Raw genomic sequence first — 22,798 nt, forward strand, 5'->3', positions numbered from 1 at the left:
AAGAAGCCTTAAACCCCCCTCCCCGCCTCAACCCCCAATGCTAAGATTCTCGAACAGACTATCCAGGGAGAAGAGGAGGGGTTAGTTTTACCATCGAGCAAATTGTGCTACGTAAATTACAATTCCAATCCCAAGTAGTGATTTTATTTGAATGTAGTAGTACAATGTCTGGCTCTAAAGTGAGGGTCTTCGAGGAAAAATTGCAGTCAGATCTCCCACCCTCCCCTGGATCTGCATAAAAGTGCAACGTTGGCATGCCATAACTCCATTAAAAGATGCTGCTTCCATCTACCTTCGCCTTCAGTTCCGCCGCAAGAATCTCTGGATGTCTATGAACACTAGGCATCAGACCGAGACCGATGGCCCTTCGGATAGCCTTTGCAATTTTTCGTTGGTTGACAGGTCGTAGGCCAGTCGTGTTTCTATGCTTTATACGCCCCATCGGGGTGATATACTCGGACATGATCGAAAGGTTCTGTGATAGCGTAGATTGGGTTAACACTACTCTTGTTCGGGGAATAGCCGCACTTACCTTGTACAAGTCTAAAGGGTTCATATTCAGAGAATCAAAAGCATCTGTGGCCGGACTGTAGCGCTTCCTCCATTTCTTCATTTCGGCAGCGCTAAGATCATGGGGTGTGTAAATATCGCCCGCCCGCCAGTCACGGGTCTGGTATTTTTCTAGTATCCGACTCTCTCCTTGCGTCTTTTGGTCCTCGATGAATCTTTGGCGGTTCGGAATACGACGGCGGCTGAATACTCTTGGTCCTATTTTCGGGGCAGTCAGCGCCAGTCAAGGAAGTAATGTGTTGATAAGTACTTGGCTCCGAGAAAAACACAAGTAGCCACATTTCGACGATAATCACGTACTTTGGTTGACGCTGGCAGTACGTTGGTGAGCAGCGGCATCTGTCGCAAGAGTCGAATTCCACCGACTTGCAACCATGGAGCTCATGGTCGACCCGAAGCTGCGCAAAGGAGACCAGGAAAACAGATGAACTGCCATCTTCAAGCACAGTTTGACGATCTACCAGAACAATTGAGGAGCGTCAATTCGAGCAAGAAACAGAATGAGATGGTCGGGGGTTTCGCAGAAGTGGAGCGCATAAGGGAAATAAATCGGATTTAACATTTATCTTTTCTAGGGGCGCGCTAAGAGCCGCAAGGAACCATCTTTCTCCAGAACTCCGCCTCATACCTTTCACTCTATAGTACTGTCTATTGCTAGAATTGTTCTATTTGATACATTTTTATTCAAAAAGCATGGTACATACTTGATTGGTAATCGTTGCTTAACCTCTAGTAGCAGTGTTCCAGCTCGAAAGGGACAGAATACTATCTCGTTAGCACTTTTACTTTTTTTTTAACAGTCTCACTTTACCATCATGCAAGCTCACCTCACTAGAAGGGTCTTCCGGGCTATTCTGAACAATGAGCCGCTCTCGTCCTCACAATGTCGACATCGATTACTACATACCCTCCGAACTTATCGATCCCAAGGGCCAATCTTTTCTAGGTTCTATCACCTCCAGCGACGTGGGTTTTTCGCTCGTAATGTGGGACCGTCAGCGACTCCTCAACCCGCGACTCTGCCATCGGAAGCCGGTTTAAAGCCAATGAGCGACTTGATGAGGGCGATGCGTGATAAAAGTAGAGGGCCTGCAAATAGTGTTCTCGCGAAGGCCTTTCAAGATTTCTTTGTGGCACGAGCGGTTATTCCGGGGGTCATTACGGGTTTTCAGGCTCGCCTGCTCCTTGTGACTTGGAAACACTTGCGAGCTAACGAGAGCGACTTGGAGTCCGAAGATTGGCAATTAGCCTTTTCTACCGAGAACTTGGAGAATGTCCTGTTCGTCCTATCCCTCGCGAGGTGCCTACCGGAATCTCGCGAAGTCATTCAAAGATTAGCCCGCTACGTGTTTCTGGAACTTTGCGCAGACCATGGTTATGGAGCCAACCATATAGGCCGACCCGCACTCATTGCCTATATTAATATCCAGGCGCTGAATGGCAACCCTGAAGGAGCACGGCATGTTGTCGAGAAGTTTTGGAACAGGCTCTGCAAAACTAACCCCTCTCCTTGGCTTACGGTCTTGAAGGGATTCGCGATCAATGGAGATAGGCGTCTCCTCAGACGAACAACCGAGAGTCTTCATGACTATGGCGTAAAATTCGACCCCGCCTCCCACCAAGAGGTGCTCAGAGTCCTCATTGATCATGATCTCCTGGCTGCTGTCAAGATAATGTATGAGTGCCCTTTGTTTGATGGTAGGCAGCCTACTTTGGCTACGAAAGAAGCTGTGATCAAATATGCAATTCTGCATTCTGAAATGGCATGGGCGGAACCTATCTTTAAGTCACTCTCGCAGAGACCAATCACAGAGACCATGGGCATTACGCTGCTTTGGGAAGCGGCCCATGGCAAAGATGCATCTGCAATCACGGAAAAAGTCAGGACTCTGATCAAAACTAACCCAGAAGCGAAGTCATCCCTCACGATTGAATGTGTGAACAACTTGATTGCGTATGCCAATTTTATCAATAATCCTCAATTGTCTGCTGAGTATGCTGCCTTAATCTCCCACTGGGGTCTGCATTCCAACATTCAATCGCGTTTGTTGAAACTCGAATCCTATATTCAAGCCGGCGATGTGGAAAGAACACTAAGCCATGTTCAGGACTTGCATGATATTAACGATATAGCTATTGAGAACATGCCGCTGATGAACAAGCTGATAACAATGATTTGTCTGTCGGGGCAGGGAGATGCTCTGTTCGATCAGATTTCATCTGTTCTTGACCCATTATTCGAGAACAACGTTCACTTAGAGCCGGAGACGCTGGCAGCACTAACACATATGTTAATCTATCGTCGTGACTGGGAGGGAGTGTCGGATCTCCTTCGACCTCGCCTGGCCTCATATGATGACGAAGGAAGATCGAAAATACGAAAAGCGCTCACCAAGTTTATCTTAGACCTGAGCCAAGATAGCGCAGGCGCTTGGGAGGCATACGGATTATTGCAGCTTGCGTTCCCCGAAACAAGCGTTAGCACTCGAACCGAGATCATGACAGCATTCTACAAGAGAAACCGAAGTGACCTGGCATACCTAATATTCGGGCACATGCGGCAGGCCGAGGACTTTGCTCGCCGTCCAAAGCCAGACACCTATACCAAATGCTTCCGGTGGATAGCTCGAACGCACGACACAGAACATTTAGTGCTAGTTCACAACATGCTCAAACTAGATGTCGAGGTCGACCTTAACACCAAGCTGCTAAATGGGCTAATGCACGCTTATGCCGCCTGCAACATGCCCGAGAAGAGTATGGAAGTGTTCCGCCAAATCCTTCAGTCGGACGAAGGGCCCACGCATAAGACAGTGGCTATCTTTTTCAAGTTATGCGAAAAACACCACAATGGTGCACAAGAGGCAATTAAGATGATGGAGAAGGTTAAACTTCTCGAAATCGAAGTGGATCGCCGGCTGTACATGGCATATGTCGAAGCTCTCGCTGCGCAATGTGAGTTTGACCTCGCCATAGAGGCTATAGACAAGATGCACAGTGAAACAGGGTACATGCCCAATCATAACTCGTAAGTTTTGGTCTCTTTTCTTTTTTTAGTTTTTCTTTAGCGGTAGGTATGATTGTTGACAGGTTCCAGGATTGGCCTTCTCTACAACGCGGTCCCATATCAATATTGGAAAGATGAGGTGGAGAAATGGGCCAAGGAGAAATACCCTGAACTTTGGGCCCAACTCAACGAGATCGAACGCACGGAGGAAGAGGAGGGGTTGAGGTTCAACATCACCGGCTACGAAATCGTCGTCTAACCTCGGAATATATACCCAATAACGTTTTATTAGTAACATAACCATTTAGGCGTGATCTCCCTGGCAAAAGAGGAGGAATATCGAGACACTACGAGTGCATCCTCTTGCATAGACCGGTTTTCCCTACATGTCGAGTGTTCTAAGAATTATCGCCAGCGAAAATGCAGTCACGTCCCCGCGCTTTCCCTCCCCTCCATTCTTATCCCACTTCCCTCAAAACCTCTATTTGCATGCATCATCCTTCAATTCATGTTAAGCATGCTCTAATGGGCTCGATGGGGTGGCGATTGAGATAGAAGCTGCTACGTGGTCCGGAGACGGGGTTGCAATCCGCGCCAAACGTTTAGAAAAAAAAAATACGTTCAAATAGCGGGAATTTAGTAACATGCCCGAGGTATTACGGGTTTATCAGTGATATCGGGGGTACGCTTAGAAAGAATCTCAAACGGGTGCTAGCTCATAAAACGGCCTCTCCATACCAAGTAATCAGCGACCATATCACAGTACATGGGCTCTTAACAATATCCCCCGGGGGTTGTTCAAACCCGTATTCAAAACGATAATAATAAATCCAGAGGTAGAGTGCGCCAGCTTTCTTCAAAATCTATAAATCCCAAGTGGTTTGTGAAACTCTGTAGTACAAGACCTAGACTGAAGGAGATCGCTTTTGTCATGTGCAAGGAAAGCAGCGGAACCTAATTGTGCCATTGACTGTGGAGTGGGATAGATACTTGACTTGCAAATAAATCTACAAAATCAGAAAGAAACAGAAGGATGTATTAAATCTTCATTACTCGTGACTTTTTTTTTTGTATCCCATCCACGCGATGAACAAAATTGCCATAATTAGTACCTGTAACACTGCTCATGTGCAGTTATGTATAAACCCGGAAGATGCAATATCATAAGTGAGGAACATCGTTGTCATCTGTCTAAACTACGTTACGCCCCAATCTTAGAAAGTCGCTTAGTCATGCTAGAATTATGGTTAGCAGAGTGGACCAGTGGCTTTTGACTGGGGGAGCCGGTGTAACATACAAGTCAAAGAAGGAGAACTGGCTAGGGCTGCTGCCATACTCGTATACAAACCGACTTGCGAGGTAGCTGCCAAAGATGGCCCGCAGGTAGTTTTCAGGGACCTACTCATATCGTTAGTTTCAGAGCCGATACCGAATTGGGAAGATAGATGAAGCTTACCCGTTGTAGGATTGTATCAAGGCCAGTCTTGTCCAAAAGGAGCTTTGGTAGAGCATCGCTGAGCACTGAGCGGCGAAGTTCAACATTATCCCACAGCTCGGTCTCCTGCAACTCCTCATCAAGCTTGGTGATAGCCAAACTGAGGCGATCACTGAGAACGCTTCGGAGTAGGCCGGTTTGCTCATGTTCACGCCATATGGCTTCGAATTCGAGGGTGGCATTGTGCTTGATGACCTCCTGGACCTGCTTGACGTAGTCCTTGTAAAACGTGGGAACGCTGCCATCCTCGCGAACACACATATTCTCCACGAACTCCTCGTCATTGAGACTCAATGACGCAAGAACCTCTAATGACGATGATGTCACACCACCCTTATTCGCTGATGCGTCCTTGAACAAAATGCAGCCAGCCCTCTCGAGTCGCAGCTTGCTGTCTTGTGTGATAAATAGATTGGCACCCTCAACAATGTAAGGGATGGTGGATTTGCCATTCTGAATAAGCTTTCCAACAGTGGAAAGATCAATAGACTCCGGTCGTCCACCGCAAGGAACAAAGACATCGTAAGGCAGCTCTCGGCGCAAATGGAAAGTGTTGCGGAAAGTCATTCCGTTATGAATAAGCTCGCCGTTCGGTAACTTTACGTTGCTCTCATCTACTAGAACTCGATAGCCCTCCGGAGATAGTTTCGACAAGTCAAATTCGGAGATAGTCACGCGCTTTTTGGCCAGTCGAACCAGCTCCTCATGATCTAGACCTCTGGGATCAACAATGACACCGGATCCATCAACGATTGCAGTATATTTTTCGTTGGCAAGAAGGATCTCATTTGATCCCAGGTCACCGTCGGGTCCACCGGTTTGCAGCTTCCGGACCGTAGATGGGTCGATCTTCAGCTTGCGGTAGATACCAAGAACATATTGGCGGACGGACAAGGTTGTCATGCCGTAAGTATCATGGGGGATACCACCCAGCTTGGGACTCTTGCCTGTGAAAAACGACTTCCACCAGGGAGCGCCACGGTTCCTTGCATGCTCGGTAGCCCAGTCCACTAACTCGGCCGTGTTCTCATCGGGCCCCATAAAGAGAATCTCGTCTTTTCCATGCAGGTCAACAATTGGGTCTTTGATGCCTGGGCTGACAGGAGGTAGCAGAAGGTCGAGGATGCTGTCAATATACTTCTCAAAAGCGACAGCAGCTTTGTCCTGATGGTTTACATCTAAAAGAATCACACCCTTCGCACCACCTTCGGGGATGTCTTTGTTCTTGCGCTGTTGGGTGTTGGCTAAATTGTAATTCTCATCGAACAGCGAGCGGGCGTTAATGCTGTAGGATTCCTTATTCCTACTCTTAACGATACGGATACCACCACGGGAAATGTCACGGAACCGCAGATGGAAGCCTCGGAATTCTGAGCTGATGACTAAAAACATGCCATAGAGACGCTGAGGGTACTCGTGCTCCGGCAGGAAATCAGGATTGAGTCGGAAGCTGAGTGCCACCTTAGTGGGTGTGAAGAAGTTTGTCTTGAGGATGGAGGCGTTGAATACACGGAAAGCGCTCATGACCATCTCGTCATGCTCGTTGGCCGCGGTGCTCGAGATGAGTTGTTTCAACTTCGCGCCATCAAGGACTTCGTCAACCTGGAGGCGCAGGTAGCTTAGGGTTGGAAGAAAATCGTCCTCGGCGGGGCCGCGAGTTTGTACGTAATGGGTGTTCGCAAAATCCAAATACAGCTTGTGGATTAATTCCGGGTACTTGTTAACAATCTCTGAGATATAATCTGACGTGAAAGTCTCGGTACGCAGCCTCTTCTTGATCTTCGCTAACAGTTCTGCGTGAACGCTGTTATTGGAGTCCAGAAGGTCGGTTAGAGAGATGTATTCAGATCCTAGGCGATTAAGAAACTGCTGCACGAATACCCACGCACAGTGGGCATAGATGGTCTCCTGCAAGCTGAGACGGCCGACCGCAAAGTGATGCTGGAATCTGTTCTGGGGGATGCAGTACAGAAGAGAGACCTCCTTAATGATCTGGTGAATGGCCGCCTCAATTGGGGGATACTTGGCGGCAATTTCTGCATCTTTTAGTGGGCGAAGGTAGAGAGAGATGACCGTGATGCCGTTAGAGAAGTTCTCCAGATATTTACGGGAGCTTGTTAGACGGTAGTAGTGGTATAGATCAGAAAGGGCGCTGAATAGACCCATAGCAGAGCCCTGGCGGTAAGCGATAACCAGCCTCTTTTCGCGACTCTTCTCGATCTCAAACATCTCAATAACAGGACCGGACCGATTAACGGCATTGGTAATAATTTCTTGGTAAATGGCTTTGGTGTTGGCCGTTGCCTTTTGCAAGAATCTTTTTTCACCAATAATATCGATGTTCGTTTCGTTCGGACCCGGGTTAGGGTTGACGAATTGGCACTTGTACACAAAGTAGCAACGGAGTTGCTGGCCATCGTCCCCAGGGATCGGGGTTGGTGAACGGAAGGTCTCAACACGATAGCTACTACTAGGTGTAGAGCCATTCACGTATTTCTTCTCAATTCTCTGCTCATATCGGGGGCCATCCACCGTCGTAACGCCGGGCTTGCTTGTATCGATGTAAACTGCATGATCTTCGGCTTCCTTGTCTAAACGTATCTCAAGCTTCTTATCATCACGGGCGTAAGCTGCAACCTTGGCAGCATAAAGAGAAAGAATCTGTGTGACAATGGCATCGACAGTCTCGGTTTGAAAATACGTGTCATCGATTCCAAGTTGATTGTAAAACCATTCGGCTTCTCCGGCAACAAATTCGGTGGGAATAAAGCCTTTGCTTTCCAGCTGGTCCATGACTAAGAAATACTGTCAGACAAGAGAGCCCCAAAGCGTAAAGTAGCGATTGGCAGGAGAGAGGACTTACCCTGTTCCATCTGTTTCTCTTTTCCTTCAAATTTGGCAGCAATATAGCCTGGATCCTCCTCTGACAAGACTCGATGCAAACCACCGCCGGGAAATCCTAGATGAGTAGGCTGAGGCGATGGTTGGCGAACACTCGAACCTGCTACATTATCAAGGAGCTTGTTGTGAGGATGCCTCTGGAACCCAATGGGGGTTCCAGCGCCGGATTGGGCGCCATCGTTGCTGCCGTAGAGCTTGGGACCTGGGCGCACAGGAAGAGTGTGGGCGCCATTGAGATACCCGTCTGGCTGCGGGGATGACGAAGTAGTAGAAGACACCATAATGTAAAAGAGAAAAGCAACTCTAGTCAGAGAGGGGTCCAATTGAAAAGAATTATAACAAGCTGCTGAAGTGTAGAAAGGATAAGTTAGTCATGGGCAGGCTGTGGCGCAGAATCTCTAAAGATTGGAGTGGGGGGCGGGTTTGGAGAGATACGAACGGTAGGGTTTAGAGACCCGTTATGATAAAAGCGGTAATTTCAAGATGGACATACCTCAAGACAACAGCAATCTATTTTTATTCTTTTTCTTGCTTTTTCCTTGTTTAAATTTTGGGTTTTATTTAACCAAAGATGATAACAAGAACAGCCCCTTCAGTATAGAAGCTTATCGGAGAATTGTGAACGGGGGAAACAAGCAGTCACTCTACTTCTTCGTATAAGCCATGCAATCGACACGTCACCGGAATGGGACTGCCAATAATGTGGAAAGGGAGAAGAGAAGGAAGAAGGAGAATATGTCTTATATGATCTCATGTACAAGCAAAACCTCACGAAAACCACAGCGGGCTTCGAGTCCTTATAAGTCCCTAAATATTGCTGAGATCATTCCCGGCGCTATGCGATCGGCCAGGCACGGGGACCGGTCCGGGGCAGTCAAGTCAGTCCTGGAACGAGTGGGTTGTAATATGGATGAGTCTCGAATTGTTGATCTGTCGCCATCCTTGTATCAGAGTGGATTAGTATATGTGGATCGGGATGAATGATGGCCCAATGCGGTGTGGTCACTGGTCCTACATGTATCCTCCACATTTGTCCTAACTGACAGCCCCTGTTTTGCATTCTTTCTTTTCTGCCGCCCTTTGTATTTTGCTTCAGGATATGTAATTAGATCTTTGTATATATAAGTTGGTATACATGCTCTTGTACTTGAGTCTCTACTCATTCTAATATTCCCTGCTCCTTTTATCCCTCGATTTTTGGTGTATTTTTAGTACCTAAGTATTGTACTGAAAAGATTTTGCCAAGTTTGGGGGGGCTCTTATCCCTTTTCGGTGTTAGCGCCATAATAGCGCAAATGAGGCAAAAAAAAATACCGCATTGGAAATATGTGATTGGCTATGCAAAGGCTAAAATTGGAAAAAAAATTGCCTCAACATCTCCATGTGGCTCGGCTAGTGTGTGCCTTAGGCATCACTACCTAGTAGTATCCTGGCATTTGTTATACTGAGTGGTTGGAAAGAAAAAGACATTGCCTGAGATAAAAAGGTTAGTTAAGAACTATCAATAGTTTCAAGATAGCAACTATGTACTACCCAAGTTCATATTGGGTTGATGATAAGAAGCAGATATGTCTTAATGGCGACAGGTTAGTCAGCTGACAGAGACGCTTTGGACCGGGTCTTGTGGATTCATCAAACTCTCCACTTAGTAGGGCTGTATATCTGGAAAGGGCAATTTGGTGTGTCATGGTGGCTAGTGACCTGCAAATCATCGTCGACGGCTGTCGCATGTAATTGTATCTGCATATTTCTCTGTGTAATAACTAATTCAGAAAATGCCGCAATTTCGTAACTAATATTCTGCGTCCAGACTGTGCAGTGCAGGATGAACCTTGTGCCTTTCGGAGTATATACCTGTTTACCTGCCATGTCTACCTCTCTATACGATATATATACATTTATGCTTACGTGGTAGGGTGAACGGAAAGAAGAATGGAGACGTTATAGAATCTGATCACGGGACCTTAGAAGACGGAAAAAGGAGCATACAAATGTGTGCTATGAATATGGAGTACCCCATATGAAGTCACAGGTTATGAGTTAATTACAGTAGAATTTTTCACAATACTGCGGGGTGAGCCGGGTCGACCCCAACCATGATCCGTACCTGGATGAATGACCTACCCAGTATTAGTGAGTTGCGGGGAGGGGGGATCCGCACAGTCCAATCCAACTCCATGAGAACCCCCATAACCTTCAAGGTCCCTTTCTCATTATTAAAATGGCTCAGTTCTACCCCATGCTATTACCCCATAAAAATCTTGCCCACGTACATTGCTAAGCCACTGCCGGGAATGAAGGTGGGGTTGACTTGGACTGTCCCATTCATTAAAATCTCTCCAACTGCGATATCCGGAATCTGTTGTGGATCTCCACCTACCTACACAATGCAAGAGGCAGTATGAGGTGATTCCCAAAAGCCCTTCCCACTTCTCCAACATTTTGTCACAACGCGGCCGATTCGTTAAAGGTTCAGGATAGTCTAGGAATTTTCGGCTATACAATGACGTTGCTAATTGTACCGAGTAGAGAATTGAACATCTTCTGACGGACTTTGAATTAATTGCGACTTACACAAGGAACAAACTGGCTGACAGAGAACCTGGTGGGTCTCTTCTATTAGTATTTATGAGTGGCTTTAACTGGGGGAATACAGCCAGGTCAGGGATTAGTCTATTAACACCGGCAAACTCATATCCATAATACATAGTTTGAATATGGCGATTTCTCATGGACCAACGCGTACAATGCTCAGAATTATTTGGAAGAGTGTAATCTCAAAAGCCCGGACGTCTGTTTGAATGATACGAATAGAAGGACGCGGTGGAAGTTGAACAGGCTACTAGTTGACTTAAGAACCAATAACAGATATAAAAAAGCCTTGAGGTTGAATAACATATTAGATGTTCTTGTCAATAACAGTCTTTGATTGGGTCTTATGTACTATAACATAAAAATGATAGGTAAGGAGTCGTGCTAAGTTAGGACCTAGTCTTGTGTATATACCTACAATGAAATGAGGAAATCCACTAATAGATATGGTTCCTACATCTCTACCTTAGGCAATATCACAGATTTTAAGATACACGGCTGGAATCCTGCCATCCGGATGCACCAACGATTAACGTCATGCTATTTTCTAAATACAGGCAGTAAAATATGCTAATAAACCTATGCGGTTCTGCCTAATGATGTATACCTAAAAAGAAACAGCTGTGCGACACAGACTGCAATCAATTTTTCAGGTAAAGTACTTCTGGGATAATGCATATTTAACCGTGTATGATTAGATCTGGCACTAGGTGCTGGACCTTGAATTACATCTTACATGGCAAAAGAGTCAAGAAATTATACCTCTGCCCAACAAAATGTAAAGGATTACTCCTGGGATTAGCAATTCAATACGTAGGATCTTCCCACTAGGTAAAAAGATCCACTATGATCAACTCGGATCGGAGTTGATTTCCCAGGCGCGGTATATATAGTATCGCAACTTGCCATCGGGGCCTGAAGCCTAAGGCTTACCCGTGACACAAAATGTCCTTCCACAAGAATCAAGGGAGTTGAATTACTAACTACTACAATATAATTAAACTACAAGTCTCTGCTAATCACCTTACGTGCAGCGAGTAGCGTGTATATATCTATCTCTAACATCAATATGCTATATACTAATTATATGTTATGAGGATCAATCATAGACTTGACAAAGCTGGGAGTTGGATTGATGCCTTGGGTTGAAAATCCCCACCTCCCTGGAGTAGAAACAAGAATTATTGTAGGATATATTCTCCTGTTAAGATAATAATAGGTGAAAAAGATAAATAAAGGCAACTATAATACCTCAGCTCCAAAATACTGTGATATCCAATCATAATGCCTTTCTATATAAGGCTTGGCAGGATAACGAGGTAACGATATAAGACAAAAAATAGAGTAGATAAATTGTTCACGAGTAGCAGTATGAGTAAAGTGAATACCACTAGACTAAATCTGTGGACGAGGTCTTCGAATAAAGACTGAGACATAAAACCTGTAGACAAATAAAATTATGCTAAGTAGCCATAAGACAAGTGCTATTGAACTGTCCTGTCTATTGGGACTTCTGCCTGACCTGAATCAATATCGATGGATAGGACTAAAGAAATAGAGAAAAGAATAGAAGAAGAAAAGAAAATTGAAGGAGATAAAAGGGATTGATACTTTATTGAGATGTCGATGGACGAATAGAAGATAGAATGGAAATCGTCAACTCTAGAGTCTGATAGAAATGCTGCTAAAGACGTCCAGAAAGAGCCTAAGCCACGTAAGATTGAGCGAATGCTTGCTGAGCCAACCCCATAAGTTGACCGAGTTATTCGCTTGTCTCCTTTCCTTTCCATGTTCGTTTCCCCATAACGTTTATTTACCAGACATACCCCATTTACCCACAAGTCTACAGTGATCTCTATGCGACCGTCCTTCGAGTATTCCCCGCCCTTTCTGTTTCATCGTCGTGACAAGCATGCACCCTAACCGCTCCAAATACTCAACCACTGGCCTCGGAGTAAGGCTTGGCGAGACGGTTGTTTTTCCTTTGCTTTTATTTGTCTTTTTTTTTGGACCTGTGGAGATGGTTATCAAAGGACAACCAAATGAACTATTATTGCCTAGAACTGATACAAAAGGGTTCACACTGTACTCCGTACATAGAAGACTCCGAGCCAGGGCCCGAGGTGTTCAATGTGTTTATAGAACGGAGTAGATGATTGTATAAGATGAATACATATTAGTGGACGATTAATTATTTCTATGTTCACGCTGTACATACCTAGGGAAACAGGACTGTATCCATGATCAACTTATCATGCAGAATTGGCCAAAAGGCGCTAGCAGGTTATATCAGCTATGAGCATCCATGTATCCCAAAAGCCTCGCTTTTAGTCATGTGATAGGTAATAACATTTTGAGTGCACTATGGTTGACTTCTCCTTTGCAGGGTTCGAGTGACGACCACTTAAGGGTCTTCTCAATGCAGTTAAAATGGAGGTTCAACCGACGATGCATCGTGAGTTCCAAGTTGATTGTAAATATTCTCTAGTTCTGCTATGGCATCGGGATGTCCCTGAAGGGCGGCATCATTAAGCTGCTGAATCTGTGCTAGTTGTTCTTCAGTCCGTGCCCAGCCACGCAAGCGCTCCTCAAGATTTTGAGCCCGTTTTAGGCTGAACACGGTCCGTACAGTATCCTTCTCTCCCCTAGCTTGTTTGATACTCCCCAGTCGCTCCAAAAATCGGGCCTGGTTGGTTTGAGGTCCCGCTCTGCGAGTGACGGTTCCTACTGTCATGTCCAGTGCACTATCTGGGTAGAGTGAATGTTGAATAGGACTCGCACTGGAGATGAGGTTCGCCCTACGACCCAGTATCTTGACACTGTTAGCGGCAATTAGGTTGAAGTATTTGCCATGTTTTAACGGAACAACTTGTGAAGCTGCCGCTTCGGATTCTACTCCAGGTTGAGGTTCCAGCTCAGGCCGAGTGAAGAGTAACTCAGTGCCAAGTTGGTCGGTCCAGGAACAGCTGAAGACCTGATTTTGGTACGAGATGATGGGATTGCTGGTGTGAAGACCCAGAATCTGCACCCGCTCCGCGGTGCTATTGTCAAACTCGGTGCTAGCTAGCGCCGACTCATTATCATCACTTGGGAAAGGAGGAGCAGAGGCAGATGATAGACCCGGTGTAGCTGCCACTGATGAGGAGTCTGTCGCGGGGTCGTGGCAGCGTCGAGGGGGCCGAATGGGACCATGAGAGGAGGTAAGGTCGAGGTTAAGATAGAAGGTCTATGGGCAACTTTCAGTCAGTTGAACACAAACTGAGGTGTCTGTACGAGATATGCAAAATGATTGCGACAAGGAATTGGATCGGTGCGTACCTCGGTCTCATGCTCATCATACTCGTACTCATAGTCGGAGTCCTCATCTGGTAACGCTGTGTCCACCAGCATGGCAGGATCTAGGGCCAACATTGATTCCGTGTGAAGCTGCATGGTGGGACTAAGGTTAAGTAATTCTTCCCGGACCCGGCCAGTAGATCATTAGCATAAATGAGGACTAACTGTATGAGCTGCATGGAAGCAAAAGGGTAATTTTGGTGTGACATGAGAAGGGCAGAAACGGACGTAAAGTTCAATTAAGCCTCTTTTTAGTCTAGTCTAGTCTAGCCTAGCGATATAAAGGAGGCGGTGACTGCAGAATTGTATGTAATCAATCATACTAACTATTTACTTGGCTATTATCTATATAACCATAAATCTATTTTCATACGTATCACATCATTCATCATCACCCATCTCTCTTTCTTCTCGTCTCTCTTTCTTTTTTGCTAACCCTAGTACATACATATCTCGATAGTTACTCCCTTTCCATAGTTGCCTTGTTTACCAATGACTTAGGTACAGTACTACTCAGATATGATTAGTATAGTACCAAGGTCACTCACTCAATCTATGACCTCATTGTCTCCGCCCATTCAGCCTTAAGTACTGTTTGTTGTCTCCATTTCACATCATGCCAAGTAAGTACTGTACCTATTTTACACGACTAGCTTCACTCTTTACTGCGCTGGTCGAATCATTTGTCATGTACTGTATGTATTGTACATACCTGTTGCGAATCCGCTTCCGTCTTTTCCGTCCCCGTTTCCTTATTGACAAACGATTCGGCATCGCGCGGAAGCAAGGGAGCTTAGCAGGTCTCAAGATGCATCCGTCATCTTCCATGCTTTCGCGTGTTACTGATCATCCATTATCTAATGCCCTTCCGTTATTCCCGGTCTGTCTGCCTATCTTTTGATCTTTCACTGTCTTAGTGCCGATTATTTCCAATTTTACTTCTTCTCGCTCTGATTAACGGGGTCTTTTACTGTTTTGGGTAGTCATACTGTTATTAGTTCCCGCTCTGCTGTTCTCGACCATTGCTGACGGAACAATGCCTATGCGCTTCCTTTATAGTGTCCCTTCCTTACCCTCCGTCTCGAACGCGGGGCCTGGCTGCCTGGCTCTATTGCTTCCCTCTCTTGGTACTTGTCTGCCATAGTCCCGTCACCGCGTGGTCTCATGCTCCCCGTTCCTTACTTTCTTTATATCCCTCCGAGGACTCCACCTTGAGCATCGCGGCCTTACCTCAGCCTAGTGGTGGTGCCATTGCGACTAGAGATTCTATTATCACCACCATTGCCACTATTTTACCTTCAACGGCTACCGCCACTACCCATTCTGACGAGGTCGGGGTTGCTTTTCGCAATTTATCACTTTCTCACTCTTCCGACCTCCCGGCTCGGCCCAACTTCTGCCAGCAGATGGTGCAAAGAACTACCGCTGTAATTGTCGTTCTTTGGTCGCTGATCGCGTACATTTCAATCAACAGCTTGATCCGAGCCGTGAATCCCTCGGTTTTTATCTGGTCTGCGGAAGATAAGGACGAGGCCCGCTGGATCGCTTCATCTCGTTCATGGTTTGACCGGAAAGCTTGTCGGTGGCTAGGGCTTTGTGGTACCGCGCATTACCGCGCTGCCCGTCCCCGCTTCGGCCAACACAAGCTTGCGACGGAGCCACCGTCACCAGAGGAGTCTAATCTTACTTCTTGGAGGGCGTTTTGGTCGAACGGGGACAACCATTCCAACAGCGCCGAGTATGACCAATTTGAAAGGTCTCGTAGAGAAATTCCAGACTACGTCTTCCGACATGCACCTCTCGTCCATCTATTTTCAGGCGAGCAATTCTGGCCTGGCGACATTGCCGAGCATCTCTATCACACAACTCCAATGTTAAACTATACACCTATTCGGTCACAACGAGATCATCCCACTCTACAGGATCTCGACCTGCTGAATCAGTTCCAAGAAGGGCACTACATCTTTCTAACGAGCAATGACAATGTTGAAGATCGCCCGCCTTGGATGGAAGGTGAGAAAAACATACCCGATCCACCGGAGGATGGAGGTGTGCTGCAGTCTTGGGCTGATTGGGACGGTCGAATTGATGGTGATATCCCGGATGATACTCCGAGTGAAAGAGTTAAGTGGTACGATGCAAGTCAATCCCCGCAGGACGGAGAAGGCTATATAACGCCAGATAAGCTCGGCTATCTAGACATAGAAGATACACGGGTTCGGGACGAACTTCGCAAAAGATACGGTGGGGAGCCAATCCGCATGGAGCAGGCTGGGGGCCACAGCGACGCGCCGGCTGTACTCATCGTAATGGACAAAGGAAACGGCATCATTGACGCTTTTTGGTTCTATTTCTACAGCTTCAACCTGGGAAATGTAGTTTTGAACGTGCGATTTGGAAACCATGTCGGCGACTGGGAACACTGTCTCGTACGATTCCACTATGGCAAACCCAAGGCGCTCTTCTTCAGTGCACATAGCGCAGGTGAAGCATATAGCTATGAAGCCGTCGAAAAGATTGGAGATCGAGTAAGTCCAATCAAGTGAATATATGCATTAGGTTTGGCGCTAATAGAAACCACCAGCCTGTGATCTACTCGGCGATGGGTACCCACGCGATGTATGCAACCCCTGGTATCCATGACTATATCTTACCGTGGGGTCTCCTTCACGATCAGACGGACCGCGGCCCGCTGTGGGATCCTCTTTTAAACTCTCACTCATATACGTACGATTATGACAATGATGCTTTTCTTGCGTCTACTTCCAGCCCAGATTCGCCCACAGGGTGGTTTTACTACAATGGTCATTGGGGCGATAAATTCTACCCTCTAGGAGACCACCGACAGTATCGCTTCGCAGGTCAATATCATTATGTAAACGGACCTCTTGGCCCTCGATTCAAACATTTAGATCGTCACAAGGTCTGTCAAGGGCCCGATGAGGAACCCTGCGTGATCAAGGACTACATTGGGGAACGCAAACGAGCCAAGCGATGGGTCAGTACCGACTCGAAAAGCCACAATTAAAGGACTCTCGGGTGACCCTCATTTTGAATGCTTGGTACACTCCTTCGTCTTTTTCTTCGGTTGTGCCACGTTGTGTCATAGGATATACCCCATCTACTTTACTATATCTAATCCTACTGACCCTAGATTTGGGGGTTGAGGGTATAAAGCTCACGAATTATAATGGGTGATGAATACACTACTGCTACATATGACGGAGTTACCGATGTTTTCTATTTCTGAGCTTCTTGCACAGAAAGCAAGCTGGTACTAGATGAACATATGAGTCGATAAAGGAACAAATAGATGAGGCCCCTTTCATTTATTCGATCTACACACTAGCTCCCAAGACCAACATCGTAAGACGGTTCTACTCTCCTACGACCTATGTATTTTACACGATTGTCACTTAGCTGGTGTTTCCTGCTTACCATACTTGGAGAAGTCAGCAGCATAGGCATCATCACAAGGGCGTCAACCAAGGCAGTTAAACGTACAAGAGTCTAATATCGTCTTCTGAGTGCGATACAAATCAGATGTCAGGCAGTGATATATAGATCGGACATCCGGTACACTTACGGTCGCTACGAACAGAGATATCCGACGAAATGTAGAGGTATATAGATCTTATCCAATGAATCCTGGACTGGTGATTATACATCCATTATCGGACGAATCGCTGGGATATTCAGAGCTATATCAAGCAACACTAGAACAAAGAAGATCGGTATAGAGAAGGGATAATAGTGAAAAAGGTGAAGGTGAAGGGAATAAGATGGAAATGGCAAACGACGACGCTAGCAAGACTCCATTGAAACAATGAGCAGGACACCAAGGAACTAGCAAGAATTCAAATGAAACAGGGGGGTGGAGGGAACAGCAACGATCAACAGACCGATCAGGAATCAACGTACCCACTTAGAACGCCAAATTAAATAAACATGGAGAAATAAAGAAGAAAGCATGCTGAAAGGGCGAAGTCCAATGCAATAAAATAACCCCCAAACGAACATCACAGCCTGGGGACGATGAAACGCCAAATCAAATAACACAAATAACAAAGCCCCAACGAGGTCCCACACTCATACCCTTTCAAACTCCCCAAAGTCCCCGACAGTAGGTGATTAAATCACTCGAGTGTAGTTCTTTCAAGTTCATATCAAGTTCAGTGGTTGCCCAATCGAGGTAGTCTAGATAGGAGTAAAAAAAAGAAAAGAAAAGGAACAAAGAGGAAAAAGGAAAGAAAATATTTTCATAACCCATCATAATGAGAGCAATCGACGCAGACCAAACCAACTGTAGGCCACCTCACCTGCTTTACGCTCTCGTGGCTCGTTTTCGTAGCCCGAATTCCTGTTCTTGGAGCTCACGGATTAAGCGCATGCTCTCAGCATCTGGCTCCCCGTCTATGCCAGTCACTCGATCACGCCTCGCATGCTTGCCTAACTGGCCAGGAGACGTCGAAGTAGCGTGACGATCAGCTTTCCTATCGGCCGTTGGCGTCTTCGCATGTGATGACGATGGACGTGACGACGGCTTCTTTGACTCCGACGATGGACCTGGTGTGATCCTACGCGTGCCAGTGCTCGGCGCACCGAAAGACGAGCGACGTGCAGTTGGAGTGTGCGTGGACGGTTTGGTCGGCTTGATAACATGAACCTCCGGCATATATCGGTCTACATGGCGTGGTTGACGAGAGGAATGACGAGCATTCGACGTTGGCGTTTCAAGGATTGCGGAATGCTCTCCTTCAGCATCAGCATGGTCCTGAGGGACATCTGTCTCGTCCACCAGCGAAGTTGGTGGCGATACAAGCGAAATGGCTGGCTTAGGCACAGACGCTGAGTTGACCTCTTTAGCAACGACGTCGTCTGTCTGGAATGTAGGCGGTGATGCATACGAGGTTTGCTCCACAGGAGCTTCCTTTTCTGCAACCACCAAACCTGACTGCTGCGAAAGGTCTTGGACCGCATGAGGACTATTGGGCGGTGGGATAGTATCAAAGTCACCTATCTTGTGAAACTTGGCGGGTGACAGAGCTCCTTGCGCATCCAGTATGTCAACCTCTCGGCTGAGGTATGCTGGCCTTGCCAGAGGAGAGGTGCTTTCTTGCTTCGGTCTCTTGCTTGTTGGAGTAGAGCCTTCCTCGTTGACCCGGGGCCTCTTAGCAGAGGTTGTAGCCCGAGGTTTTGATCGTTCTTGGGCTTTGACCGGGTCAACTCGTCCATATTCATCGTGGATACACCGGCGCTATCCTCAGCCAGTTAATAAATACCATGGACAACTGGGAATGCGGATCTGCATACCTTGCTCTTTCGACAATCATCACAAGCCTTGCTACGTCCCTTCTTCCCTGCATTGATTCCATCAGGACTAATGTCATTGAGCTTATTGGTCACTGTATACGGTGTACTCATGACGGTTGACCCGTGCTTGCCAACTGTTTCAAATCGGTCCAACCCTTGGCAATGACCATCCTGAAGACCTGCTTCAGATGCAATTGCTGCTAAAGAGCTCAACGCAGATGCAGCATCGTGTGCCAGGGATGATTGGCTCCCGGTGAAAGCACCAACGGCCAGCTGCTTCGTTGGCGTTAGGTCACTTTGTTCATCCTTATGGTGGCATCGGATCCTTCGTTTGCGACAAGCATCACAGGCAACTCGCTTGGGACCTAGTCCAGAACCCCGAGGAATGTTCCGAGGCTTAGGAGTATTCTCTTCTTTCACTCCGCTACCCGAAGTGATGGCTGGCATAGGGATAGCGGTGCTTGGTGGCAACGAGGTACTGCCACCGGAAACACTATTGAAGGCTTCACGAGATTGTCCTAGGGGTCTCTGCACAGCCTGTCTCTCTGCGTACATGCGTTGACTTTCCATATTGCGCTCAGAACGGCGACTGGGTCGCCCAGCTGGTTTTTTCTCTGAGAGACTGAACTTGGCATTGCTTTCGACAACACCAGGGCGTGTCCACTGGGCAGCCTTTTCATTACCACGCTTCCAAGCCACCCAGATTCCGAACCTTCTAACAGTATCAATCGGGTCTCCGACGCCCTTCGGGATTGATCGCTTGATTGCGTTTCTACTGTCCGTCGTCACTCCTTCAACGATGTAAGAACCGGCGATTAAAGCGGTCCGAAGAAGATACTTCGCAAGGTCCGGTAGGCCCTCCAACTCGGCCTGCGAATAGAAGCGTGAATTGTGATAGGGAGACCCGAGAGGCGTTGTATTGGTCCGTTCGCCAAACTCGTAGTAGATAGGGTGATCTCTATGGAAGCGGTAGTTCTCATCCTGCGCAAAGGCATCCAGTACGCTTTGAGGTATGGGATCATCTTCAAGATACTTCAAAGCTGCATACCATTGGATTTTCTGAAAGAAAGGATACCTGAATTTCCTCGGGACCTTGGTATCCTTTTCAATCTTGGCAATCTTGATCTGCATCCCATAGTTTAATCTTGTCAAGAAATTACCTCCGATAACTAAGCTGTCCTTAGGAGTCCATACAGCATGAATCCAGCCCGAGGGAATCAACATTGTATCGCCTTCAAAAAGATCAACACGGTAACATTCTTTGGTTTGATCCCCAAGGAAGGTAGAGTCTTGGGCAGGAGAGTTGCACCATTCTTCATATTTTTTCAGGTGCTTATCCTTAGGTGGTATGAAGAAGAACGTTTTCTCGCCCTTCAGGATGTGATAGTATACTGATGAGCCGCCGAAATCGATGTGGAAATCAGTATAGCAATCGGCAACAGACATCAGACAGTAGAATTGGACCTTAGGATAATCCCCAACTGCCTTGAGCTCTTCCGGCCAAACTGAATCTTGTAAATCAAGATCACGCACAATCTTCGGTCGGCGGATCAATTTGCCTAATTTACTCTGCGATACCTCCAGGCTGATGACATTTCGAACGACTTTGGACCCTGTGCTCTCGTAGTAATCGGCCCATTTCTGCATCGTCCATCTTTTGTCTTCACCCTGTTGCGATTTGACGTCTATCACCTCTACCCTTTCTTCAGGCCCGTATAGTTCTGCAACAGCTCTGACTGTGAGGCCCTGGGGGATGACCATGTCTAATTTATCTTGGCCACAGTCAATCACTGTCTCGAAATCCTGACAATCTTGAGATACATTTTCCAACAGTTCATCGAACATATCCTGAGTGGATGCTTCTTGTACGAGAGCATCATAGTCGGAGCTATTAGTCAGGACCGGATCTCGCGTGTTTAGGTAGGCTGGGATTACAATTGGCTCTGTCATGCCGTTCCCACGCTCGAAGTATTCAGCAGTGACAAGTTCGGGGCGCATGCGAGGGAAGGTCTCTGGTAAAAAGCGAATTTTGCCTTGTCGGATAGGCTCTATATAGTGGTGCTCCATCGAGTCCGTAGCGGTCTTGACAAGTCCCTGATTAAGACCAGCATAATCGATAGCAGTACGTGCACGTGATGATTTGCGAACAAAGGTAGTCTGTCCGTGAACTGACCGGCACCCACGACAGATAAATTTGTCAACAGTCCGAATTTCGCGGTCGTTTTTAAACCCCGCACAGACAATATGGAACCAGCGCTTGCAGCCATCACAACTGATCCATGTAACATCACCTTGATCGCTAGTATCCGTCGGTATTCGGACGAGGTTACAAGCAGCACAACTTGCCTGGCCGGACTCTTCGGATTCCGTATCGTCCTCCACCTTGGAAGAATGGCTTAGCGACATTCGAGTGACACAAGCGCCAGAAACTTCTGCATCATATCGACCATTTTTACCCATTGGGTTTGTAGAAGAGGGCCAATTGTTCTCTCCACCATCTGCTTCCTCCTGCCAAAGAATCGGCTGAAGGTTAGAGGAGCTTGTGTACGGTCGTGTACCATGTATGACGGGCCGAAAAATAACAGCCGAGCCGTCCGATTGAGACCTCATTCTAGACGATGGAAAGCTACCGTGTCCTGAAGCGTGCAAAACATATTTTTCTTCGCCTATGCCCCCGTATGAAGCTCCGAACCCGTCTTTGATATGACGTTTCGCTTCATTGACGTACTGATGATATGACTCGTCGATGCTAACTCGTTTCGAAGGGGGCGCGGTATGGTGGAAATTGGAGGGTCTCGCAAAGTTCAACAAAAGCTCAGCATCGGTTTTCATGCTGTCAAAAGCCGAAGGAGGGTTTGAATCTGAAGCTGCGCCCATTCGATGCTGATAAAGTGGAGAAGGATCTTTTTCCGACCGCGGGCGCTTAGCGGGACGCTCTGTGAAGTCTGTGGGCTCTGATGGAAAAAGTGACATGGCCGGCGTGGAATTCTGAGAGGGGGGCCGGTAAGATGGAGGTGCAAAAGTAGGACTCGTCGCGAGGGCAATAGTTGCAAGGGTGTCAATGGTCGAACTTGATCTACCATGGCCGGATCTCTGATGAGACAAACTATCCGCAGCAGAATATTGACCGTGATTTTGTGCGAACTGGTCGCGATCGAAATTCGCAACTCTTGGTGTGCTGCGGTCGACCCACGAGGCCCGGGCATCCCCGGTTGTGCAGGGAGAGATTGGCTCAACGGCGCGTCGCGGGGGCGAAGGAGTGCGGTAGCGTGGCGGCCGACTGTTGGAGTGGTCCAAGAAGGATGTAGTGGTTATCATATTGAAGCTGAGTTAGAGTATCAAAGAGGGGAGGTAGAAATGAGTCCGGAGGAGAAGACAAGGTATTTTGCGGCAGGCAGGCAAAGCGGGGATGCAACGACCACACGGGCTATAGAGAGGCCACCGCAAGCAAATGGAGAGTCATTCCTGGCGAAACGAACGGCGCACACTGGATAATGAAATAATATCCGAGGCGGGGTGTGATGATCGGCGTTGAGGGAAAAAGTAGGTTGACGGACAAGAGTCGCACGGCGGAACACTAAGGT

At 47.1% G+C, this 22,798-nt stretch overlaps 6 protein-coding genes across 6 annotated transcripts; 2 read left to right on the forward strand and 4 right to left on the reverse strand.

Moving 5' to 3' along the window:
• Positions 1 to 122: 122 nt before the first annotated feature.
• Positions 123 to 1,092, reverse strand: BDW43DRAFT_284987 (mitochondrial 37S ribosomal protein bS18m). The gene is made up of 3 exons (XM_032042897.1): positions 871 to 1,092; positions 533 to 768; positions 123 to 475 (listed from the first exon to the last, which is right to left on the reverse strand). The coding sequence occupies exons 1-3, from the start codon at positions 1,004 to 1,006 to the stop codon at positions 269 to 271; spliced, it is 579 nt and encodes a 192-aa protein (XP_031897409.1). The 5' UTR covers positions 1,007 to 1,092; the 3' UTR covers positions 123 to 268.
• A 293-nt stretch (positions 1,093 to 1,385) lies between these two features.
• BDW43DRAFT_313833 (putative mitochondrial respiratory complex I chaperone (Cia84)) lies at positions 1,386 to 3,836 on the forward strand (the record flags this gene model as incomplete). Its single annotated transcript, XM_032047684.1, has 2 exons — positions 1,386 to 3,598; positions 3,668 to 3,836. 2 exons carry the CDS (start codon positions 1,386 to 1,388, stop codon positions 3,834 to 3,836), a joined length of 2,382 nt encoding a protein of 793 aa, XP_031897410.1.
• Positions 3,837 to 4,329: 493 nt separating this feature from the next.
• BDW43DRAFT_160290 (glutamate dehydrogenase (NAD(+))) lies at positions 4,330 to 8,518 on the reverse strand. The gene is made up of 5 exons (XM_032038587.1): positions 8,467 to 8,518; positions 7,936 to 8,319; positions 5,034 to 7,867; positions 4,875 to 4,975; positions 4,330 to 4,812 (listed from the first exon to the last, which is right to left on the reverse strand). The coding sequence occupies exons 2-5, from the start codon at positions 8,252 to 8,254 to the stop codon at positions 4,779 to 4,781; spliced, it is 3,288 nt and encodes a 1,095-aa protein (XP_031897411.1). The 5' UTR covers positions 8,255 to 8,319; positions 8,467 to 8,518; the 3' UTR covers positions 4,330 to 4,778.
• A 3,734-nt stretch (positions 8,519 to 12,252) lies between these two features.
• Positions 12,253 to 14,096, reverse strand: BDW43DRAFT_285014 (TFIIIC subunit 6 family protein). The gene is made up of 2 exons (XM_032042898.1): positions 13,884 to 14,096; positions 12,253 to 13,791 (listed from the first exon to the last, which is right to left on the reverse strand). The coding sequence occupies exons 1-2, from the start codon at positions 13,995 to 13,997 to the stop codon at positions 12,991 to 12,993; spliced, it is 915 nt and encodes a 304-aa protein (XP_031897412.1). The 5' UTR covers positions 13,998 to 14,096; the 3' UTR covers positions 12,253 to 12,990.
• A 1,211-nt stretch (positions 14,097 to 15,307) lies between these two features.
• Positions 15,308 to 17,662, forward strand: BDW43DRAFT_321385 (uncharacterized protein; the record flags this gene model as incomplete). The annotated part of the gene is made up of 2 exons (XM_032049326.1): positions 15,308 to 16,429; positions 16,486 to 17,662. 2 exons carry the CDS (start codon positions 15,308 to 15,310, stop codon positions 16,927 to 16,929), a joined length of 1,566 nt encoding a protein of 521 aa, XP_031897413.1. The 3' UTR covers positions 16,930 to 17,662.
• Positions 17,663 to 22,748, reverse strand: jhd1 ([Histone H3]-lysine-36 demethylase). Its single transcript, XM_032038588.1, has 2 exons — positions 19,215 to 22,748; positions 17,663 to 19,158 (listed from the first exon to the last, which is right to left on the reverse strand). Exons 1-2 carry the CDS (start codon positions 22,530 to 22,532, stop codon positions 18,226 to 18,228), a joined length of 4,251 nt encoding a protein of 1,416 aa, XP_031897414.1. The 5' UTR covers positions 22,533 to 22,748; the 3' UTR covers positions 17,663 to 18,225.
• Positions 22,749 to 22,798: the final 50 nt, after the last annotated feature.

Source organism: Aspergillus alliaceus (assembly GCF_009176365.1).
Source record: "Aspergillus alliaceus strain CBS 536.65 unplaced genomic scaffold BDW43scaffold_41, whole genome shotgun sequence".
Classification (NCBI taxonomy): domain Eukaryota; kingdom Fungi; phylum Ascomycota; class Eurotiomycetes; order Eurotiales; family Aspergillaceae; genus Aspergillus; species Aspergillus alliaceus.

Excerpts from the sequence above, each read along its gene's own strand:
- BDW43DRAFT_285014 (XM_032042898.1), bottom strand. The coding sequence starts at position 13,997 with ATGCAGCTTCACACGGAATCAATGTTGGCCCTAGATCCTGCCATGCTG. Across the intron at positions 13,792-13,883 it reads ATGATGAGCATGAGACCGAG|ACCTTCTATCTTAACCTCGA; the intron begins GTACGCACCGAT and ends AGTTGCCCATAG.
- BDW43DRAFT_160290 (XM_032038587.1), bottom strand. The coding sequence starts at position 8,254 with ATGGTGTCTTCTACTACTTCGTCATCCCCGCAGCCAGACGGGTATCTC. Across the intron at positions 4,976-5,033 it reads TTGATACAATCCTACAACGG|GTCCCTGAAAACTACCTGCG; the intron begins GTAAGCTTCATC and ends CGATATGAGTAG. Across the intron at positions 4,813-4,874 it reads CAGTTCTCCTTCTTTGACTT|CATGACTAAGCGACTTTCTA; the intron begins GTATGTTACACC and ends CCATAATTCTAG.
- BDW43DRAFT_284987 (XM_032042897.1), bottom strand. The coding sequence starts at position 1,006 with ATGGCAGTTCATCTGTTTTCCTGGTCTCCTTTGCGCAGCTTCGGGTCG. Across the intron at positions 769-870 it reads TACTGCCAGCGTCAACCAAA|GACCAAGAGTATTCAGCCGC; the intron begins GTACGTGATTAT and ends CCCCGAAAATAG. Across the intron at positions 476-532 it reads ACCCTTTAGACTTGTACAAG|AACCTTTCGATCATGTCCGA; the intron begins GTAAGTGCGGCT and ends ACGCTATCACAG.
- jhd1 (XM_032038588.1), bottom strand. The coding sequence starts at position 22,532 with ATGATAACCACTACATCCTTCTTGGACCACTCCAACAGTCGGCCGCCA. Across the intron at positions 19,159-19,214 it reads ATGATTGTCGAAAGAGCAAG|CGCCGGTGTATCCACGATGA; the intron begins GTATGCAGATCC and ends GGCTGAGGATAG.